At 33.4% G+C, this 17,839-nt stretch overlaps 2 protein-coding genes across 7 annotated transcripts; both read left to right on the top strand.

Moving 5' to 3' along the window:
- The first annotated feature begins 1,831 nt into the window (after positions 1 to 1,831).
- LOC110658778 (receptor-like cytosolic serine/threonine-protein kinase RBK2) lies at positions 1,832 to 4,783 on the top strand. 3 transcript variants are annotated; one of them, XM_058152689.1, is made up of 9 exons: positions 1,832 to 2,063; positions 2,407 to 2,532; positions 2,636 to 2,992; positions 3,079 to 3,330; positions 3,420 to 3,569; positions 3,672 to 3,756; positions 3,838 to 3,973; positions 4,090 to 4,239; positions 4,346 to 4,783. In XM_058152689.1, the coding sequence occupies exons 3-9, from the start codon at positions 2,638 to 2,640 to the stop codon at positions 4,472 to 4,474; spliced, it is 1,257 nt and encodes a 418-aa protein (XP_058008672.1). In that variant the 5' UTR covers positions 1,832 to 2,063; positions 2,407 to 2,532; positions 2,636 to 2,637; the 3' UTR covers positions 4,475 to 4,783. The 3 variants fall into 3 exon arrangements, with proteins under 3 accessions (XP_058008672.1, XP_058008670.1, XP_058008671.1); XM_058152687.1 differs by having other exon boundaries at positions 1,838 to 2,063; positions 2,619 to 2,992; XM_058152688.1 differs by having other exon boundaries at positions 1,838 to 2,063; positions 2,402 to 2,532; positions 2,619 to 2,992.
- Positions 4,784 to 8,649: 3,866 nt separating this feature from the next.
- Positions 8,650 to 16,192, top strand: LOC110658776 (autophagy-related protein 18g). 4 transcript variants are annotated; one of them, XM_058152685.1, is made up of 10 exons: positions 8,663 to 9,410; positions 10,555 to 11,019; positions 11,448 to 11,882; positions 12,582 to 12,827; positions 12,909 to 13,745; positions 13,825 to 13,982; positions 14,579 to 14,712; positions 15,039 to 15,146; positions 15,297 to 15,617; positions 15,761 to 16,192. In XM_058152685.1, the coding sequence occupies exons 1-10, from the start codon at positions 9,237 to 9,239 to the stop codon at positions 15,763 to 15,765; spliced, it is 2,883 nt and encodes a 960-aa protein (XP_058008668.1). In that variant the 5' UTR covers positions 8,663 to 9,236; the 3' UTR covers positions 15,766 to 16,192. The 4 variants fall into 4 exon arrangements, with proteins under 4 accessions (XP_058008666.1, XP_058008668.1, XP_058008667.1 ...); XM_058152684.1 differs by having other exon boundaries at positions 15,276 to 15,617; XM_058152683.1 differs by having other exon boundaries at positions 8,650 to 9,410; positions 15,039 to 15,617.
- The last annotated feature ends 1,647 nt before the right edge of the window (positions 16,193 to 17,839 follow it).

Below are 17,839 nucleotides of genomic sequence, written 5' to 3'. Positions count from 1 at the left end.
CATTGTTTAAGAAAATACTTTTATAAATATATTAGTTAAAGGGTATTAAAAATGATTTAAATTTATATTTAATATATTATAATTATAAAAAATTTACAATAACAAATTAATTTTTTTAATTACCTTTTATGACCACATTTAAAATAATATTTTTTTAATTTTTTTTTATCAACATCTCAATGCCAGGTAGAACCTTAAATAGTTGTAAGTAGGCATCTTGTATTGAGGAAATTAATAAATGCTAATTCCAGAACCACAAGTGATTGTGGATAATGGCATTGAAATGATTAAGAAGTAAAGCACAATCCATTGCATTGATAGATACTAAAGGTGTTGGCAATTACTATAAAAGATTGGTTTTAATGATATCTATCAATGCGTAATCTTTTTGGCTTGTCTTCTCTATGTCTGCTGCTAGCTAGTAGGGGTGTGTAATTAATCGGTTTAGCTTTGAACCAAACTAAACCAAAATAATTAAAGTATTAAAGAAAATTATTTTAAAGATCGAATTAAAATTAATAAAAAATCAAATGAAATCGAATTAAGAATTTTTTATTTAATTCGATTTGATTTGATCGATTTTAAGTCTTTGAATCTGTTATTTTTTTAGCTTTTAAATATTAAAATTGAAATCAATATAAATAACCTATTGCTAATGAGTGAACTGAGCTAGACTATGGAGCATTAAGGACTATAAAGATTAAAACAATAAAACTCATTTTTTTCCAATCAATTTGATTTTTCATTGTTTTTTCGATTAAAAAACCAAACTGAGCCGATAACTAAACTTGTGAAAAATTTCAAACCGGAACTAAATCGAAAAACAAAATTGAAAAACTAAACTTAAATGATTTGACTCGAATTTTCAATTTTAACCATTTTGTGCTCACCCCTATTGGCTAGGCTAATTTCCTGTCTTTATTTGTGTTAATTAAAGAGTAACAATGCCCCTTGATTGCCTTTTAAAAGTTATTTTATTTAATTTGTTTGTTGTTTTAAAAACATCAAGAGTATTATTTTTTTTTAATTTTACTTTTATTTTTATTAAATACAATATATATTTTTACAATCTTTTAAAAATTATTTTACCATTTTTTCATTTATTGATTTGATTAAATAAAATAAAAAACAATTTAATTAAATTAATAAATATTTATTACAATTTAAGTAATTTAATTATTTCATTATTTACAGTGCAAAAACCTTAAATAGGAGGGAGTACTAAATTTTGCTTTATGTTGAACCACATTTTCCATACTAATACTTCCATATAAGAACTTTTGAAAGATACAGAAAAGGATAATTTCATGAATAACAATATGAAAATATTTCAATATTTCTTTTCGTATAATAAAAAAAAATAAATCAATTTATATATTAATTGAAAATTTTCCAATTTGATACCTATCTTTCTGTGAGGATTAATTTTATGAATTGAATCTTAATTAATAAACTAAGAGTGAAACTAATTATTGTGAAACTTATGAAAACATATACAAAAGTTTAAAAATTTACAAAATTTTTAAAAGTAATAAAAATTAATCATTATTATGATTTTTCACACGCTTTTTTTTTTTTTTTAACTTTTTTCATGCAATGTTCACATTATATATGAAAAATATAAATTTAGAGAGCGGCTCCAGAGAACAATGCTTGTGTGGCTCATAAGAAAGACGAATTTCTCGCCAGCCACGGTATAATCGTAAGCAAAGGGAAAAGGCAATAGCCAATAGAGACCCACAAGAGCAGGCTGTGTCCAGCCACCATTAAAGCTCAGCCGCCATTCGGGTACGGTGGATAAGAACTTCTGAATCTTTTAGCCTCTGCAACTTTACAAAATCTACTATTTTCCTTTTTTTTTTTTTTTAATATAACATAATAATTTAATATTATTAATTTAAATAGAAAAAAGAATCACTGACCAGACGAGCAGTTATTTGTGAGAGTAACTATGGATTTATGTCCACATCTGCGACTGTCTTGTGCTTCTATGCTACGTTCTCTGCCACCCTCTCTGTGTCTCTTTGTCCCCCCTCTCTGAAGGATTTTGCTTCTGCTCTCTGGTTTGTCCTATACCCTTTTCCATTCTCCTTCTTCTTCTTTTGTTTGCGATTTTCTTTTTGAGTTTCGCATGAGATTTTAGATGAAATTTTTCTATCTGCTTTCTCTGTTTTTTGGTTCGCTATTTGCCGGTTTGTTATTTGAATCTCTCTCCCTGCTTTCTCCTATTATTTTTTTTTTCCTTCGAAAATTTTCAGTTGTAAGAAGCTTTTATGAATTGTCAATCCAAGTTAAAATCGAGAATTTGGCCTGTAACTTTCTGGTTTCTCAATGAAAGCTTGCCTTGCACTGATAAAATTAAGAAAATCTTTCTTTTTAATTGTTTTTTGACCTATTGGAGAACAGAAGTCCACGCCCCTATGAATCTGAGAGAGAACATTTTAATCGGTTAGAGTACTTTGTGAAGAAGGTGGTCCCTGGAATCAATAAGAAAGTGCAATACTCTGTCCTGTGTCTCTGTTTCTGCTCCAGGTAAAAAGGAAATTTCTATCATTTCACTTCTTGCCTCTCAATCATCTGTTGATATTTTCTGCATTTAAATCATGTTGACCTAGCAGGTTGTGCGATCATTTAGATATGGAGAAAAAGACGGATACAAGCTCTCCTGTTGGGGTTCTTGAAGAATGCTTCAGGAACGAAGAATCCGAAAGCTGTTCTTCTAGAGAACCCACATCAGACTTGGATGCTCAAAGAAGTTCAAAACCCACTTCCCGTTGGCATGGATTTTTCCAATTGCTGAGAAGTAGATCAAAGAAGCCTTTAGCTACATTGCATCCTCTCAGTGTCCTAAAACTTTCATTGAGAAGGAGCTCTAGTATGAGAGAGATGGTACCAAATCTTTATTCAAATTCTGATTCATACAATTTAAAGTCCCCAAGAACGAGCTTCACTCTCTCTGCGCTCCAAGCTGCAACCAACAATTTCAGCCGAGGTTTTGTATTCTCTAATCTCTGTTAATATAAAAATTGTCCTATTTGGGATAGAAATTATGGAGAATTTAACTTTGTTCTTGTGTAGAAAATCTGATTGGAAAGGGTGGTTATGCCGAAGTTTACAAAGGGTGTTTGAAAAATGGGAAACTGGTGGCTATTAAGCGGCTGACACGAGGAACACCAGATGAGGTGATTGGGGACTTTCTATCAGAGATGGGGATTATGGCCCATGTAAACCATCCTAATACAGCTAAATTAATTGGCTATGGGATTGAAGGAGGAATGCACCTTGTTCTTGAATTGTCTCCCCATGGGAGCTTAGCTTCTCTGCTTTATGGTTAGTTCATCTTTTTTTGGGTTCTCCATGTTGAAATTTGAATGGTCCATTCCCCTTTCCATTTTTGTAATAAATTTACATTTTATTAGGCTCCAAAGAGACATTGACATGGGACATTAGGTATAAGATTGCACTCGGAACCGCTGAGGGTTTACTCTATCTTCACGATGGTTGCCAGAGAAGAATAGTGCATAGAGACATCAAGGCTGCTAACATTTTGCTTACAGAAGACTTTGAGCCTCAGGCATATCCTTCAAACCTATCAAGCATTGAATATGAGAATATGCACATGTCATGAACCTGAGATAGATAATTAATAGTTCTATACCTCAAATGTGTACTTCAGATTTGTGATTTTGGGCTTGCAAAATGGCTACCCGAGCATTGGACTCACCACATTGTACCCAAATTCGAGGGCACATTTGGGTGAGTAAAGCTAGGACGGACTTAACATTCTGCTGTTTTCCTAATAAAAGTTTAACTAATTCAATTTCTTATTTGTCACAGCTATCTTGCTCCAGAGTACCTAATGCACGGAATAGTGGATGAAAAAACAGATGTTTTTGCCTTTGGTGTATTGTTGCTGGAATTAGTCACAGGGCGGCGAGCACTGGATTACTCGCAGCAAAGCCTTGTCTTGTGGGTATGATTTCCTGTGTCTTTCCTGCTTTTTGTTCAGAATTAAGGTAACCAGCAAGCACTTGCAAAGAATGCATGTAAATGGATGACAATAATGAAATAGATTTTTTTACTTTCTAGGCAAAACCTTTGCTCAAGAAGAGTGAGATTAGGGAGTTAGTTGATCCTGATCTTGCAGATGATTATAATGCTGGACAGATGAATCTCATGCTTTTGGCTGCTTCTTTATGCATACAACAGTCTTCATTACGGAGGCCTCAAATGACTCAGGTATCCACAATTCCTTGAAAGCCAAAGAGTCTTTGACAATTTCGTTCATGGTATATAGTTCCTTTTCCGAGTGATAAAAGAGTCCACACTTGGACATAAATGGCAGGTTGTGCAGATTCTGAATGGTAATCTCGGCTACTTTAAATGCACGAAAAAATCCCGAGTGGCATTCTATCGGAAAGCTTTCCGCGATGAGCTCTTCAGAACAGAGGAACATAAGTCACCCAAGAATTAGACCCATCCCATTTAAGCTAACAAGTTGATTTTGCTATGTACCTATTTTGGGCATTGGAGTCCGAGGCTCCATTTTCCCCTTAACCATGGAACTACTGACTGTAGGTTGTGCCGTTGAAGTTGGCAATGCTAAGTTGGAAACCAAAATGCTAGATTTCGTTAAAGATTATAAGAGAGGAAAGGAAATTCCTATTCCGAAGGAATGAATCGCAATGCTTTTTAACTTGTGTATATACAAAAATTTAAAAACAAAGAATGAATGCAAAGAAACAAGAGGAGGAACCAAAACTGAATGATGAAATTGTATTCAGACTTATTGTGCAGCATAGAATCCTAGTCAAGTAGCTTTTAGAATGTTGGATATTTTATCAACTCAAATACATAAAGGAATCCTAGACTACAAAAAATCCAAAACGCTCTGTTATGGCAATCCAATGGTGTTAATGGTTATTGCAGTGAGCATCTTTGTTTTATGTGTCATTATGATTTTTAAAAAGGGAAGGGTTGGAATCCACTGCCGGAGACTCCCCCTGTCAATGCGTTAAAATTTGAACGTATTTTTATGTGCTACTTCGAAGGTTTGGATTTTTACTGGAAATCAGAAGAGAGTTAACAGTGTAAACGTAATTAATCGGAAAGAATAAAATTGGAGTACAAAGCACGATCAGGCGGCGCGCGTCGTGGGCAATTACGTAGGGAAGGTGGTGTCGAGAAGATGAGCTAAACCCGTCAGGCACGCAACCCCGACGACCCAAAGCCCAACGTAGTAAATCGTAATCCGCTGGAACACAAGTTCTTATTCCCCAATCGTCATCCTCCCAATCTTGAATTTAATTATTTTATTAATAATAATAATAATAATAATAATAATAATAATAATAAAGATGATGATGATGATGATATTTTTGGGAAGACTGTTGTTTTTATTGGTTGACCTTGAATTTGTCGTACAAAACTTTGTTGATTATTACAGTTTTCTGTTTAAAATAGACCGGGTCTTAGACTTATCACAAACGCAACTTAGAATTTGGGTCTTAATTGATAGCATTATTTAAATTTTTTTTATCTAGAATAATAATTATTTAAATATATTAATCATATCATTAAAAACAGATATACTTGCTAAAAAAAAAGAATATATATAAAATAAATTTTTAGATATTTTAATTACTAATTTTTAATATATACATATTTGTGTGACTTTCTTATTTTTCATAACTATATTCCTAAGATTAATTTTATGTACATGTGCATATGTAAGTAAAAAAATAAAAGCTATAATTAATGAGTTTTAATTTAATAATATTAAAATTATTTTTAAAACTCTAAAATGTTGAGTTTAGATTTTAATTGAAATCAATTATATTAAAAAAAAAAAGTTATGACTAAATAAAAAATAATTAAATAGGAGCAATTTTATCTAATTGTTAAGCAAATTAGCTTGTACTAAACGAAGCTCTAAAATGGGAATCGGTAACTATTTTTTTAGACATTTTATCAAACATCTTAGATTCAATAATTGGTGACTGAATAGTGTTACAATTGTCTCTCAATGGCTAAACCAAATTTCACCCCAATAACACACTTATCACAATCAAAAGAAAGGACTTTATTATCACTTCATTAATTTCACCTTTAAGCTTAATTATATATTTGACTTTTTATTTTGAAATAAAGTTTTTTTTTAATTAATAAAATAGTCATACAATAATTACAATAAAAATTAGAATATAATTTTGCAAGAAAATAATATCTTAAGACTCTGTTTGTTTAAGGAAAAATATTTTTTAAGAAAATATCTTTCGTATTTTCTAACGTTTTGAGCATTTAGGAAATTGAGTTAACAGAAAATATTTTTGTCATGACCTAATTTATGGGCCGGATTGACACTATAATCTGAGCCAGCCTAAAGCCTTCGAGATCCGTAGTAAGTCTAATTATTTCTTAACCCAATTTTAAGGCCTAATTTAATCCCAATTTTAATAAAACAATATGATAGAGTCCGGTCATAACATAGACTATAGAACGGAGAGTTTTTTACTCTCCCGACCTATAAGCACAATATATAATAATTTGGGGAGCTCATTTCACCCTCAACATACTCATAATATCATAAACTCAAATGGAGAGCTTAACTCCCTCATCCAATCTAATCATACACGCATGTAATAATTTTACAGATCTAACATGACATTATATTACAGACGCAATTCAAATAAAATACTTTATAACACATGTGAAATTCTAGAAGTAGTAAAATTATACAAAACATTAATAGATAACCTGCAAGAGAGAAAGGCATATTAGAACTCAACAAAAAATCTACTGTATCCTGAAAAAATAAGAAAAAATAAGGTGAACAGGGGTGAGCGTTCGACTCAGAGAGTAAAATACTAATTTTAAGCACAATTTATATAGCTATTTAAAGCTAATGTAACTTAAAGAGTGGAAAGCAACACCTTCATAATTTTTATATAAATCACATCATAAAAGCAAAAAGGTAATTTGGAGCACTCACACACCCATATAGTATGCAAACAGTACATATATGGGAGTTGATCCCTTATACAGTTCTCTTAATCCAACCTTTGCCAGCGAGTACATCTCAAGCAAGACTTTCGCTTAATAGACCAAATGCGGGAGCCAGCGAGATCATCTCGAGCCGTGCCTACCCCGACTTATTCATAAAAGAATTGAGTCCTAGCGAGTCAGCTCCAGCTGCGTCTACCCGTCCTGTCCATATCCAACAACACACACCACACGCATGCTAACACATGCACACTGCTCCAAATTACCATAAAATAACATCCATGTCACTTTTTCAATTAAGAATGCAATATAAAAACGTGCCTGGAGTTTAACTACATAGATATATATTTATAAGTGATACATGGACATGTCTGAACATATAGTAATATTTAAATTATAATTAAAATTAATATTTTATTTACAGACGTGAACCGAAGTTACTGTGGATGTTGGAAGGAGGACGAAGGCTGTTCGGACAAAAATTTTTATGTAGAAAATTTTTTAACAAACTTTCATGTTTGTTTCATGGAAAATATTTTTTTAAAAAATATCTTTCGTATTTTATAATGTTTTGAGCATTTAGAAAATTGAGTAAACAGAAAATATTTTATTTATTAAACATAAAATTAAGTCATTTTTTAAGAAAATGACTTTCTCTCTTCTAAAGAGGGAGTCATTTCCTATTTTTTAAATTTTGATAATTTTATTAAAATGTAAAAATATTTATACGTAAATAATATAAATATATATCATTAATTTAATATTATAATCAAATAATAGAAAATATTTTTTATAAAAAATAATTTTTATATATAAATTATTTTTTCTTAAAACAAAACAAACGAAACCTTAAATAATTATTTGTTTTGACCTATCATTGTCTTTCTAAGCGGAACTTTTTATTACAATTGTCATGAATTTTTAATATATCATGTTTATTTGACAGAATAAATCAATAGTAATCTGAAAATAGTAATCATATTCTAATATAAAAATATAAAAATAATACTTACAAAAGTAGAGAAAACAACCACATAGAAAATTTAACTCTATAAAAAAATAAATAAAAAAATAAAAAATAAAATAAGACCAATCACTAAATATATTTTAATTTATTGAAAATAGATAGAGAGTGTTTAAAATGAATTCAAAATTAAAACTAAGATGATTACATTGGAGAGGCTATTTTATAGAATTTCAAAATTACCAACCAACAATTGCAAGCCTGCACATCCAATCATCATGAGCTCAATGATCGAAACGTAATTTTATAATCGAATTTATAATTAATTTAAATTTAAAAAATAATACCAATATTATATTTAAATTTTATATGTGAAATTTTTTATATAAATAATTAATAATATTTATAAAATTATATATATTACTTTAAGTAAATGAAATTATTTTATAAAATTATTAAATTTTAAAATATAAATTATTAAAAAAAATATATTTTATATACATTATTGATTAAAAAATGTAAAGTTAAATTAATTCAAATATTATTTATATAATAATAATCGAATTTAAAATATATTTAAATAATTTATGTACATTTTAATTAAATTTAATATAAATTTAAATATTAAAAAAATAATTAAATTCAAATTCAAGTATTATCAGTTAGTCTATCCATTACCAAACTCTCTCTCGTAGCTTCGGCATCACGATAAGAGATATTCCCTTGTGCCCTCGTCTCGTGTTGTCAAATAGGCCCCCAATTTTCCTTAATTTCCGGCATTTAGAAGGAAAAAAATAAATTATCAAAACCATCGATCACTTCAAAAATAATTAGAAAAACAGTAAATATACTTGCAGGAACAGCTAAGGTGAGGGAAGAGAAAGTAGGGAGAGAGAGCGATGGAAAACGAGAGGGAAAGAAAAAGCCAGTACACAGAAACTACAGAGTACAGACAGATGTTGTATAGATATTTACAGAAATAGAAGAACAAGAAGAAGAAAATAAGAACAACTCAACCCTGCTCTCTTCACTCTTTTACTAGGCTCTTTCTACTCAAACGCTTAAGGCAACCACAACTAACTCTTCTATTTCCCGGATTTTTTCCCTTCTTTGTGATTTTGTAGTGATCTCAGAATCGGATGGTATATCCGATCGTCGGTGGCAATCGGCGATGCTCGTCGGTGGCGGTGCTGGTGGAGGAGGGTGGCGGAGCAGCTGGGGAGTTCTTTAGTGAGTCGGTGGTAGTTGAGAGGAGTTCAGGAGGTGGAGGATGAAGAAAGGAAAGAGTAAAAACAATGGCTTGTTGCCGAATTCCTTGAGGATCATCTCTTCTTGCCTCAAAACTGTTTCTACTAATGCTAGCACCGTTGCTTCCACGGTTAGGTCTGCTGGCGCGTCGGTTGCTGCTTCGATTTCAACTTCTAGTGAGGATGACAAAGATCAGGTTTTCTTGTTTTCAAGTTCAGATTTTATCAGTTGTTCATTCAAATTTTTGGCCTCATTGATAAATGAAAAACTTGATAGTTAAGTTTATATGGCTTTCATTGTTTATTAGTTTCCATATGTGTTCCTTTTCTCTGGATGCGTATGCAATGTGTTTAATTATCTTAGAAAATTGTTCATAAATACCAGTACCTCGATTAAAATTATTAGCATATAACCATACAGCTTGAGGGGGGATTTAAATGTGAAAACTTTCTGCTACTGCCCTACTTTTTTACCGGAAAACATGTCATGACATTCTACCAGAAGATTGCTTGCTTGTTGGCTGCTTGTGGAGCCTCTTTTGTGATACTAAGTTTTCTGCCAGTAAAGGCCTTGTCATTTTTGGCCTTCCTCTTCTATTTTAGTTGTTCTGCTTCTGCTCAAGTGCATTCATCGGTCTATGTCAAGCATACCCAAACCATATTTATTAAACCTCACTCCACTTTTCCTGAATGTGCCAGTTCCACTTTCTAGCATTTGGAACGTGCTACCTTAACTTATCTTGTGTTGTGAAGGTCAGCATTGGGCTCCTTTCAGTCTTAGCTGATTACACAAGCTGATTAATTCACTGATCAAGACAATCGATTGCCTATTACCTAAAGAGATAATTTAGTATAGAATACTAACATCATACGCATTTAATTAAGTTTTAAGTGTTGTTCTTTCTAGAGTTTGTTCAAGTTTAAAGAAATGTTGTTCAATATAGTAAATGGTTTTGTGACTTCAAACAACAGAAGTGATGGAATCGCAGTTTTTAGCTGTTTAATCAATAGGTTGTGAAAGATAAGACAGAAGACTTCGTAAGCTACAATGTTATACTTGTTTCTCTGGAATTATTTATTGGTCAATATTGATTTGATTATTTTACTTGTGTTGTATTTTTTATAAATTTCTTTAGAGCTTTTGGTTTCTAGACAATATTCTCATGATGCCATCTTGAAGAACAGCCCATCACTTATCATGTTAAATTTCTGTTGAACACTTTGTTTATGCAAGATAAGGTGTTGACTTCCTAATATCTTGATTTTTATCCCTTCCTTATGTGCACTTTTTTTTAAACCATGTTTACATGGAGCTGCTTTTGAATTTTTGCTGGTGTGCAGGTAACCTGGGCTGGCTTTGACAGGTTGGAGCTAGGTCCATCCGTCTTCAAGCATGTTCTCTTACTTGGTTATCAGAATGGTTTTCAAGTCTTTGATGTGGAGGATGCTTCTAATTTTGCTGAACTGGTTTCGAAGCGTGATGGTCCAGTTTCATTTTTACAGATGCAGCCTATCCCTACAAAGTCTGATAGCCGTGAAGGATTCAGATTATCGCATCCTTTACTACTGGTAGTTGCAGGAGATGATTCTAACAATTTGAATGTGGGTCAAAATCATGGTCATCTAGGTGGGCTAGGGAGAGAGAATAATACTGAGTCTCAATCCGGAAACTATATTAATTCTCCAACATCTGTTAGGTTTTACTCCCTTCGTTCTCACTGTTATGTGCATGTTCTGAGATTTCGCTCAGCCGTGCGTATGGTTCGATGCAGTCCTCGCATTGTTGCTGTGGGCCTTGCAACTCAAGTATGTGCTTCCTTGTCTAGCATTTTTTCTTTTTATGTTAAAATTTTGAGATATAATGTTGGTAGATACTTAGGTCTAGTGAAAATGAATGAGCAATGCAGGTTGGCATTATTAATTATTTACTCTAGGCTGGCATTGACATACAATGGATAATAAGCAATAACTTCTCAAATTAAATCAATAACTCCAAAATTTTCAACTTTTTCATCACTTTTTTTTGGGGGTTCTTCTTATCAAAGTTTTACATTTGATGTGGGTTGTGCAATTTGGTGTAAACATTGGTGGTAATTAGAACTCACCTTACGGAGCAATTTTCACCCTATCAATGTGATGTAGCATCTTGATGTGTATCTAATGAAGGTTTTTAAGATGATTATTCACTCTCAGTTTTACCATTCTTAACTTGCATTCTTGGTATTTGTTTGCAGATATATTGCTTTGATGCTCTCACTCTTGAGAGTAAATTCAGTGTTCTTACCTATCCTGTTCCCCAGTTAGCTGGACAAGGAACAGTAGGAGTCAATCTAGGTTATGGTCCGATGGCTGTGGGTCCAAGGTGGTTAGCTTATGCTTCGAACAATCCACTAGTGTCAAACAACACTCGCTTAAGTCCACAAAATCTTACTCCATCTGGTGTCAGTCCATCAACATCACCGGGTGGTAGTAGTCTGGTTGCTCGTTATGCAATGGAATCTAGCAAACAGCTGGCTACTGGAATAATCAACCTTGGTGACATGGGATACAGAACATTGTCCAAATACTATCAAGAGCTGCTTCCTGATGGGTCTAATTCTCCAGTTTCATCAAATTCTGGTTGGAAAGTTGGTAGGCTTGCAGGATCAGATATGGATAATGCAGGGATGGTAAGCTTACTATTGAATCCTGAACACACAAGCATGTCTTCATGTTCATGTCTGATACAATGAAAATCTAATCATTGTTCTATAACTTGAGCATGTAAGTTCAATTATTCTTCTAAATTATGGGCTCATTTGTATGGCCAGGCATATGTTAGTAAGATTGCAGCCTGTTGCTGTCATGAGTGCTGAGTTATTATGCAGATTCTGTGTGATTTTAGCTATATTTCAGATGCTCATTCAAATGCTAGTTCCATAAAACCCTACAGGTAAAGCAGGGATTGGGGTAGGTCTTGGATGCATCTGTTGCATATAACATGAGATATTTTATTATCAAACATTATAAATTAGCTTCTCTGTTAACTTTTTTTTTTTTCTCTTTTTTAATTTCTTTAACGCTAATTTGCAAAATGGTGTCTGATTTACCCACCCGCATGACAGTAATAGTGTTTGAACTTTGAAGCCAGAGCCCATGTCTTAGACCTTTTTGTACTATTTTCATCCCAGAAAATGACCTTGGTGATTCATTTGACTCGTGGAAAAGAAAACCTTGATTTTGTCAAGAAGACTTGACATGATGTTTGACAATTTAGTTGACCCATGTATGAGTTCTTGCACAAACAGATAGGCAGAAGCTTTCAGGCTGTGTATTAGATTTGAACGTATTAGTTTATTTCTTTTCTTTGTTTAAAATGGTTCTTGCAGGTTGTAGTCAAGGATTTTGTATCCCGAGCTGTTATATCACAATTTAAAGCTCACACCAGTCCGATATCTGCACTATGTTTTGACCCTAGTATGACTTTGCTTGTTACTGCTTCGATTTATGGGAATAACATAAATATCTTCCGTATTATGCCATCCTGTTCTCGGAATGGATCAGGTGTTCAAATCTACGACTGGAACTCTTCTCATGTGCATCTTTACAAGCTACATCGTGGAATAACATCAGCTGTTAGTATTTGCTGTCTATCATTTTTACTTTGTTTTCCTGGTTTGCATATTCATGCATACTTATTCTGTGTATGTATTCAGATGATTCAGGACATATGCTTTAGTCACTATAGTCAGTGGATTGCAATTGTTTCATCCAAGGGGACTTGCCATGTCTTCACTTTATCTCCTTTTGGTGGTGAGTCTGGGTTTCAATCTCTTAATTCTATGGGTGAGGAGCCCTCCCTGTATCCAATTTTGTCTCTACCTTGGTGGTCCACTTCATCTTGCATGATCAATCAGCATTCTTCTCCACCCCCATCACCTGTCTCACTTTCTGTGGTGAGCAGAATAAAATATAGTAGTTTTGGGTGGCTTAATACAGTTGGCAATGCCACTGGCTCGGCCGCAGGAAAGGTTTTTGTGCCATCTGGTGCAGTTGCTGCCATTTTCCATAATTCCATATCTCAAAGCACTCAGCGCACTAACTCAAGGGCCAATTCCTTGGAGCATTTGTTAGTTTACACTCCGTCAGGTCATGTCGTTCAGCATGAGCTTCTTCCATCTATTAGACCAGAACCGGGTGAAAGTGGTTCAAGAACCCGGCTAGCTTCATTTGTGCATATACAAGATGATGACTTAAAGGTCAAAGTTGAACCAGTTCAATGGTGGGATGTATGTAGAAGATCAGATTGGTCAGAAAGAGAGGAATGCATTTTTGGGAATACCAGTGGACAGGACGTTGCTGAAATAATTCAAAAAACCCTAGTTTCTAAGGATAATTTTAACATGAAATTTCTGGACATCAATGATGATGTCAGTGAAAAGAAAGAAGCAAAAACTTGTTCTGTAAAACCTCATGAGAGATCCCACTGGTATCTTTCTAATGCAGAGGTGCACATGAACTCTCTGAGGTTACCGATATGGCAAAAATCTAAGGTATGTCATAAACTGAAATTATTATTTGTATAAATTGGTGATATAACTTGGTTATGATTTATTTTCTTCGCTGTCTTAGATTTGCTTCTATGTGATGGATTCTCCAAGAGTTTATAGTTATGGTGATGGAGAGTTTGAAATTGAAAAGATTCCCATCCATGAAGTTGAATTAAAGCAAAAGGAATTATTGCCAGTTTTTGATCATTTTCATAGCATCAAATCAGGATGGAATGACAGGTAATGACCATTCTTACCTGTTGTTGGTTCTTTTATCTGTGTATTTAAGAAACTGAGTAGTTCTTGTCGCAACTTCTTGATGTTAGTATCTTGCCAAAAGTTTGTCATTTGAGGTTGATTGGGAGATGTGTAGTCTTGGTAATGGATGATGGCTGGCATTTTCGTCAAATTGGGCAGACAATTTTGGACCTATCATATGCTGCTTCAATGGTAGTTCCCCTATGGTGATTGGGGTGGGGTTTGTAAGAAGTTGTTATTAAACTTTAACACCTTGAGGTTTGGTTTTGCAAATTTGTTAGACTTTCTGGTGGTTTGCAACTGTATTCTTTATTCCTTTTGTTGCAAAATGATGAGATTGGCACTAGTTTTAATTTGCATCCCGTAATTAAAATAAATAACAAATTTTGGTGGCTATAGTGTTCTGTCTTCTGTAATAAACATGACATTATTTTGTTCATACTCCTGATGAGTATGTGCTACGGTGTTTGGGCTTTTATTTAGAGGCCCTGCTAAGGGAATGTGTCTCTATTTGTCCTTTTGAGAGTACTGTGTTTAATTTTTATATTTTCAACTGCTTGCTTTGTTCTATTATTTAGAGGCCTCACTGTGGCAAGATACAAACATTCACCATCATCAGAGCCCCATCAAGTTGAAGGCAAGATCATGCAGGAGACTGTTATTTGTCACTCAAAGCCAGCATCGCTTAGCTCAACTGAAAGTTCAGAATGTGGTAAGATGTCATTTTCATCCATGTTACATGTATAAATCATTTCCATCCATCTTGTTTGTAATCAATACGTCTTTATTTGATACTTGGAGTATAGAGATTTTGGTTGCTGTGAGAATACCTCTTCATAATTGTACCCCACCTCATACCTATTGTTTGGCTAATATTCTAATGCCCTAAAGATGATGAATCAAAATTTCCCTTAGCAGCCCATTCTTTAGTTATTCAAGTGACAATTGGAGCCTCCTAATTAATAATTCTCTATGTGGATTTTTCTTATTAATATCGGTATTTGTGAACTATATAACTTAGAATAATGTCTTTATCAGGTTCATCAAGAAGAATTGAGCATCTGCTAGATTTGGATCCAATAAATTGTGAGAAATCTTACATTCCCACTTGTCAGAATCTGAATGACTGCAACCAGGAAAGAAAAGGTGGTATTATTATCAAGTCTGGCACACAGAATAAGAATTCCTTAGCCATTGTATCTCTTCCACCTGAACTCCCAAAAAATGTAGATGCTCACGTTATCAATTGTGTTGAAAATGGTTTGTCTTTGTCAGAAAATTACTTGCCTCCTGCAGGAAGAATATCTGTTGGAGAAGCTCCAATTTTGAACATGAATGGGAATGGTGATCTTTCAGTATTAAATTCTGATGGTTATGATTCACATATGAATATCCTTGTGGGAGGGTCCACTATCCCAACAGGGAAGCCATTAGATTTTGAGCTGTCTTTTCAGGAGGGGCAATATAAGGCATTGGACCTTGATGAATGCCACAGGTCAACTGAGGTCATAACTGATGATGTCGACAGCAGCGGCAGCCACTGTGAAAAGGAAAAGCCTGAAGAGGATGGGGAGAGTGATGAATTTCTTGGTGGCATGTTTGCATTTTCTGAAGAAGGTAGATGACTTTTTGCTATCCATTGGCTTCCAACAGATTGAAAATGATGGTTTTTACTAGATATTGACGTTAAAATTAATGTTTTCTATTCAGTTATGTGGTTTTATGTCAGTCACTTGAGCATGCTCAACTTATTTTGGCAGGTTGATCTCAACTCCTGTACTAAGTGAAAGTTCCAAGTGGTGACTTTTGCGTGTCGCTACAACTAAAGCTTGGTGTTATTTCATTGAAGACGTTACCTATTGACGATGAAAGTAAAGTGATGGTGTGAATAAGAGGGGTGGCAATTCAAACTACGATATTTGCCGTTGTATTTAATCTTCTCTCTCACTCTGTGGTGTACATTCTGTAGATGAAAATTATTAAATTCGTGGAGGGTGCTAACAGGTGAAGTATAAACGTAGGACTAGATGTGGATTTGCTTTCCGTATCTTCTGTTAATCCTCTGTACAGATGTGTGAACAAAGTTCTCTGCAAGCTGTACAACTGTATATAGTTTTTTAATTTATTATCATTATTATGCCAAAAAGAAAAGGAATGCAATGGAAAAGACGAATTCATGTGTTGGCCATAAATGTATAAGCTTCTTCCTTTACGTATTATGCCTTGATGCATCTGTCTGTAACACTTTGTTTGGATGGGGGTGAAAAGATTGTAAAGAGAGGAGAAGGATGATTTTAGGGTGAAATAATTTATCTGTCTTTACATATTAAATTGAGATATGAGGAAAATTAAAATTTAAAGGTAGCATACTATAAAACTTACATTAATTAACCTTTACTATATTAGCTCTTTTTTTCAAACAGTAAGTGTGCTAGAAGTCTATAGTGTTTGGCTCCCAGGCATCTACACCCAGGGGAAGCAAAGCTATGTACGGAAAGAAAACGTCGACCCTAAATTTAGTGATAAATTATATAAAAGATACTTAACAGTAAGATATTTTTATTTGAATTTGTAATATAAAATTTTTGATTAGAATGTCTAATTGTAAGGTATTTAAATTTTAATTTATAATATAAAATTTGTTAATTTTTAATTTAAATAACAGAAAATCTCATATTGTAACACCCCCGTTTGCATAGCCTGGTAGATTTCACTGTTCCGGTGATCGGTGTCGGTCTGGACAATTAAGGGGATTAGAACCATATTTAAGACAATTAGAGAAACTATAAACACAAATAATTAGTGATTGCCAATTAGTTAAGTATAAATAAGAAAAACAGAACATAAGAAGTTAAACGAGCCGAGAGTCACAGCGATGGGTGACCTCATCGGGAACGACTGCGAAGTCGTTTTAAACTCAAATTTCGAACCGTAAAATATGACGCTGCGGTCCTTAGGACCCTTATGAACACAGTGGAAAAGAGAAAAACACGAAAAAGAACTGTTAAGCCAGTCAAATAATTAGGTCAGGGAGCCGGAAGAAATATGGAATTATTTGCAAACCGGGATGAACTGGCGAGGGGCAATTTGGTCAATTGACCCTGAGAGCTGACTCCTGACCTAAGTGTCAAACAAAATCGGAGAAAAGAAAATTTCGGAATCGAGAATTAAATTAAAGAACTAATAGAAAAATAGAAAAAAAAAAGAGAAAAATGTAAAAGTAAAAAGGTGATGACACCATGCATGACCTCATGCATGATGTCATAAAAGAATTAATTAAATTAAATTATTAAATTAAATTTTTATGATCTTCTATAGCAAAATAAATAAAAGAAAACAAAAGAAAAAAAAACTAAAATCACTTCTTCTTCCATAAGCTTGCCGCCTCACTTCCTCTCTCAACTCTCACTCTCCACAAACTCCATTAAAGCTCAATTTTGAGCTTGTATATTATAAGATTTCACCATAGAAAAGTAAGCCACCATAGTTAAAGCTTATCTAGACAACTTGAGAAGAGGATTGAGCAAGAAAGAAAGAAGGAAAATTTGAAGAAAAGGAGAAAAAAAATTCTGCTCAAGGTTAGTAATACAAATCTCAATTTTTCTTTGTTTAATTAGTGTTTATATGGCATTAAGAGCTTGTAAATAACCTTAAAATGAAATAAAAATATGGGGGAATGACCATTACTGAATTTTCGGCCAACTTGAGAGGAGTATGATTTGCATGAAATTGATGGGTTTGAATGAGTTTAGGGACCTCCCTTAGTTGAATGATTATGGTTGGAAACTTTGAAATTGCTAATGGTAATTAAGTAGTGAGATTAGGGTTTGGAGGCCTAG

This window comes from Hevea brasiliensis, chromosome 9 (assembly GCF_030052815.1).
Source record: "Hevea brasiliensis isolate MT/VB/25A 57/8 chromosome 9, ASM3005281v1, whole genome shotgun sequence".
Taxonomy (NCBI): domain Eukaryota; kingdom Viridiplantae; phylum Streptophyta; class Magnoliopsida; order Malpighiales; family Euphorbiaceae; genus Hevea; species Hevea brasiliensis.
This window is presented reverse-complemented; position numbering and strand designations above follow the sequence as displayed.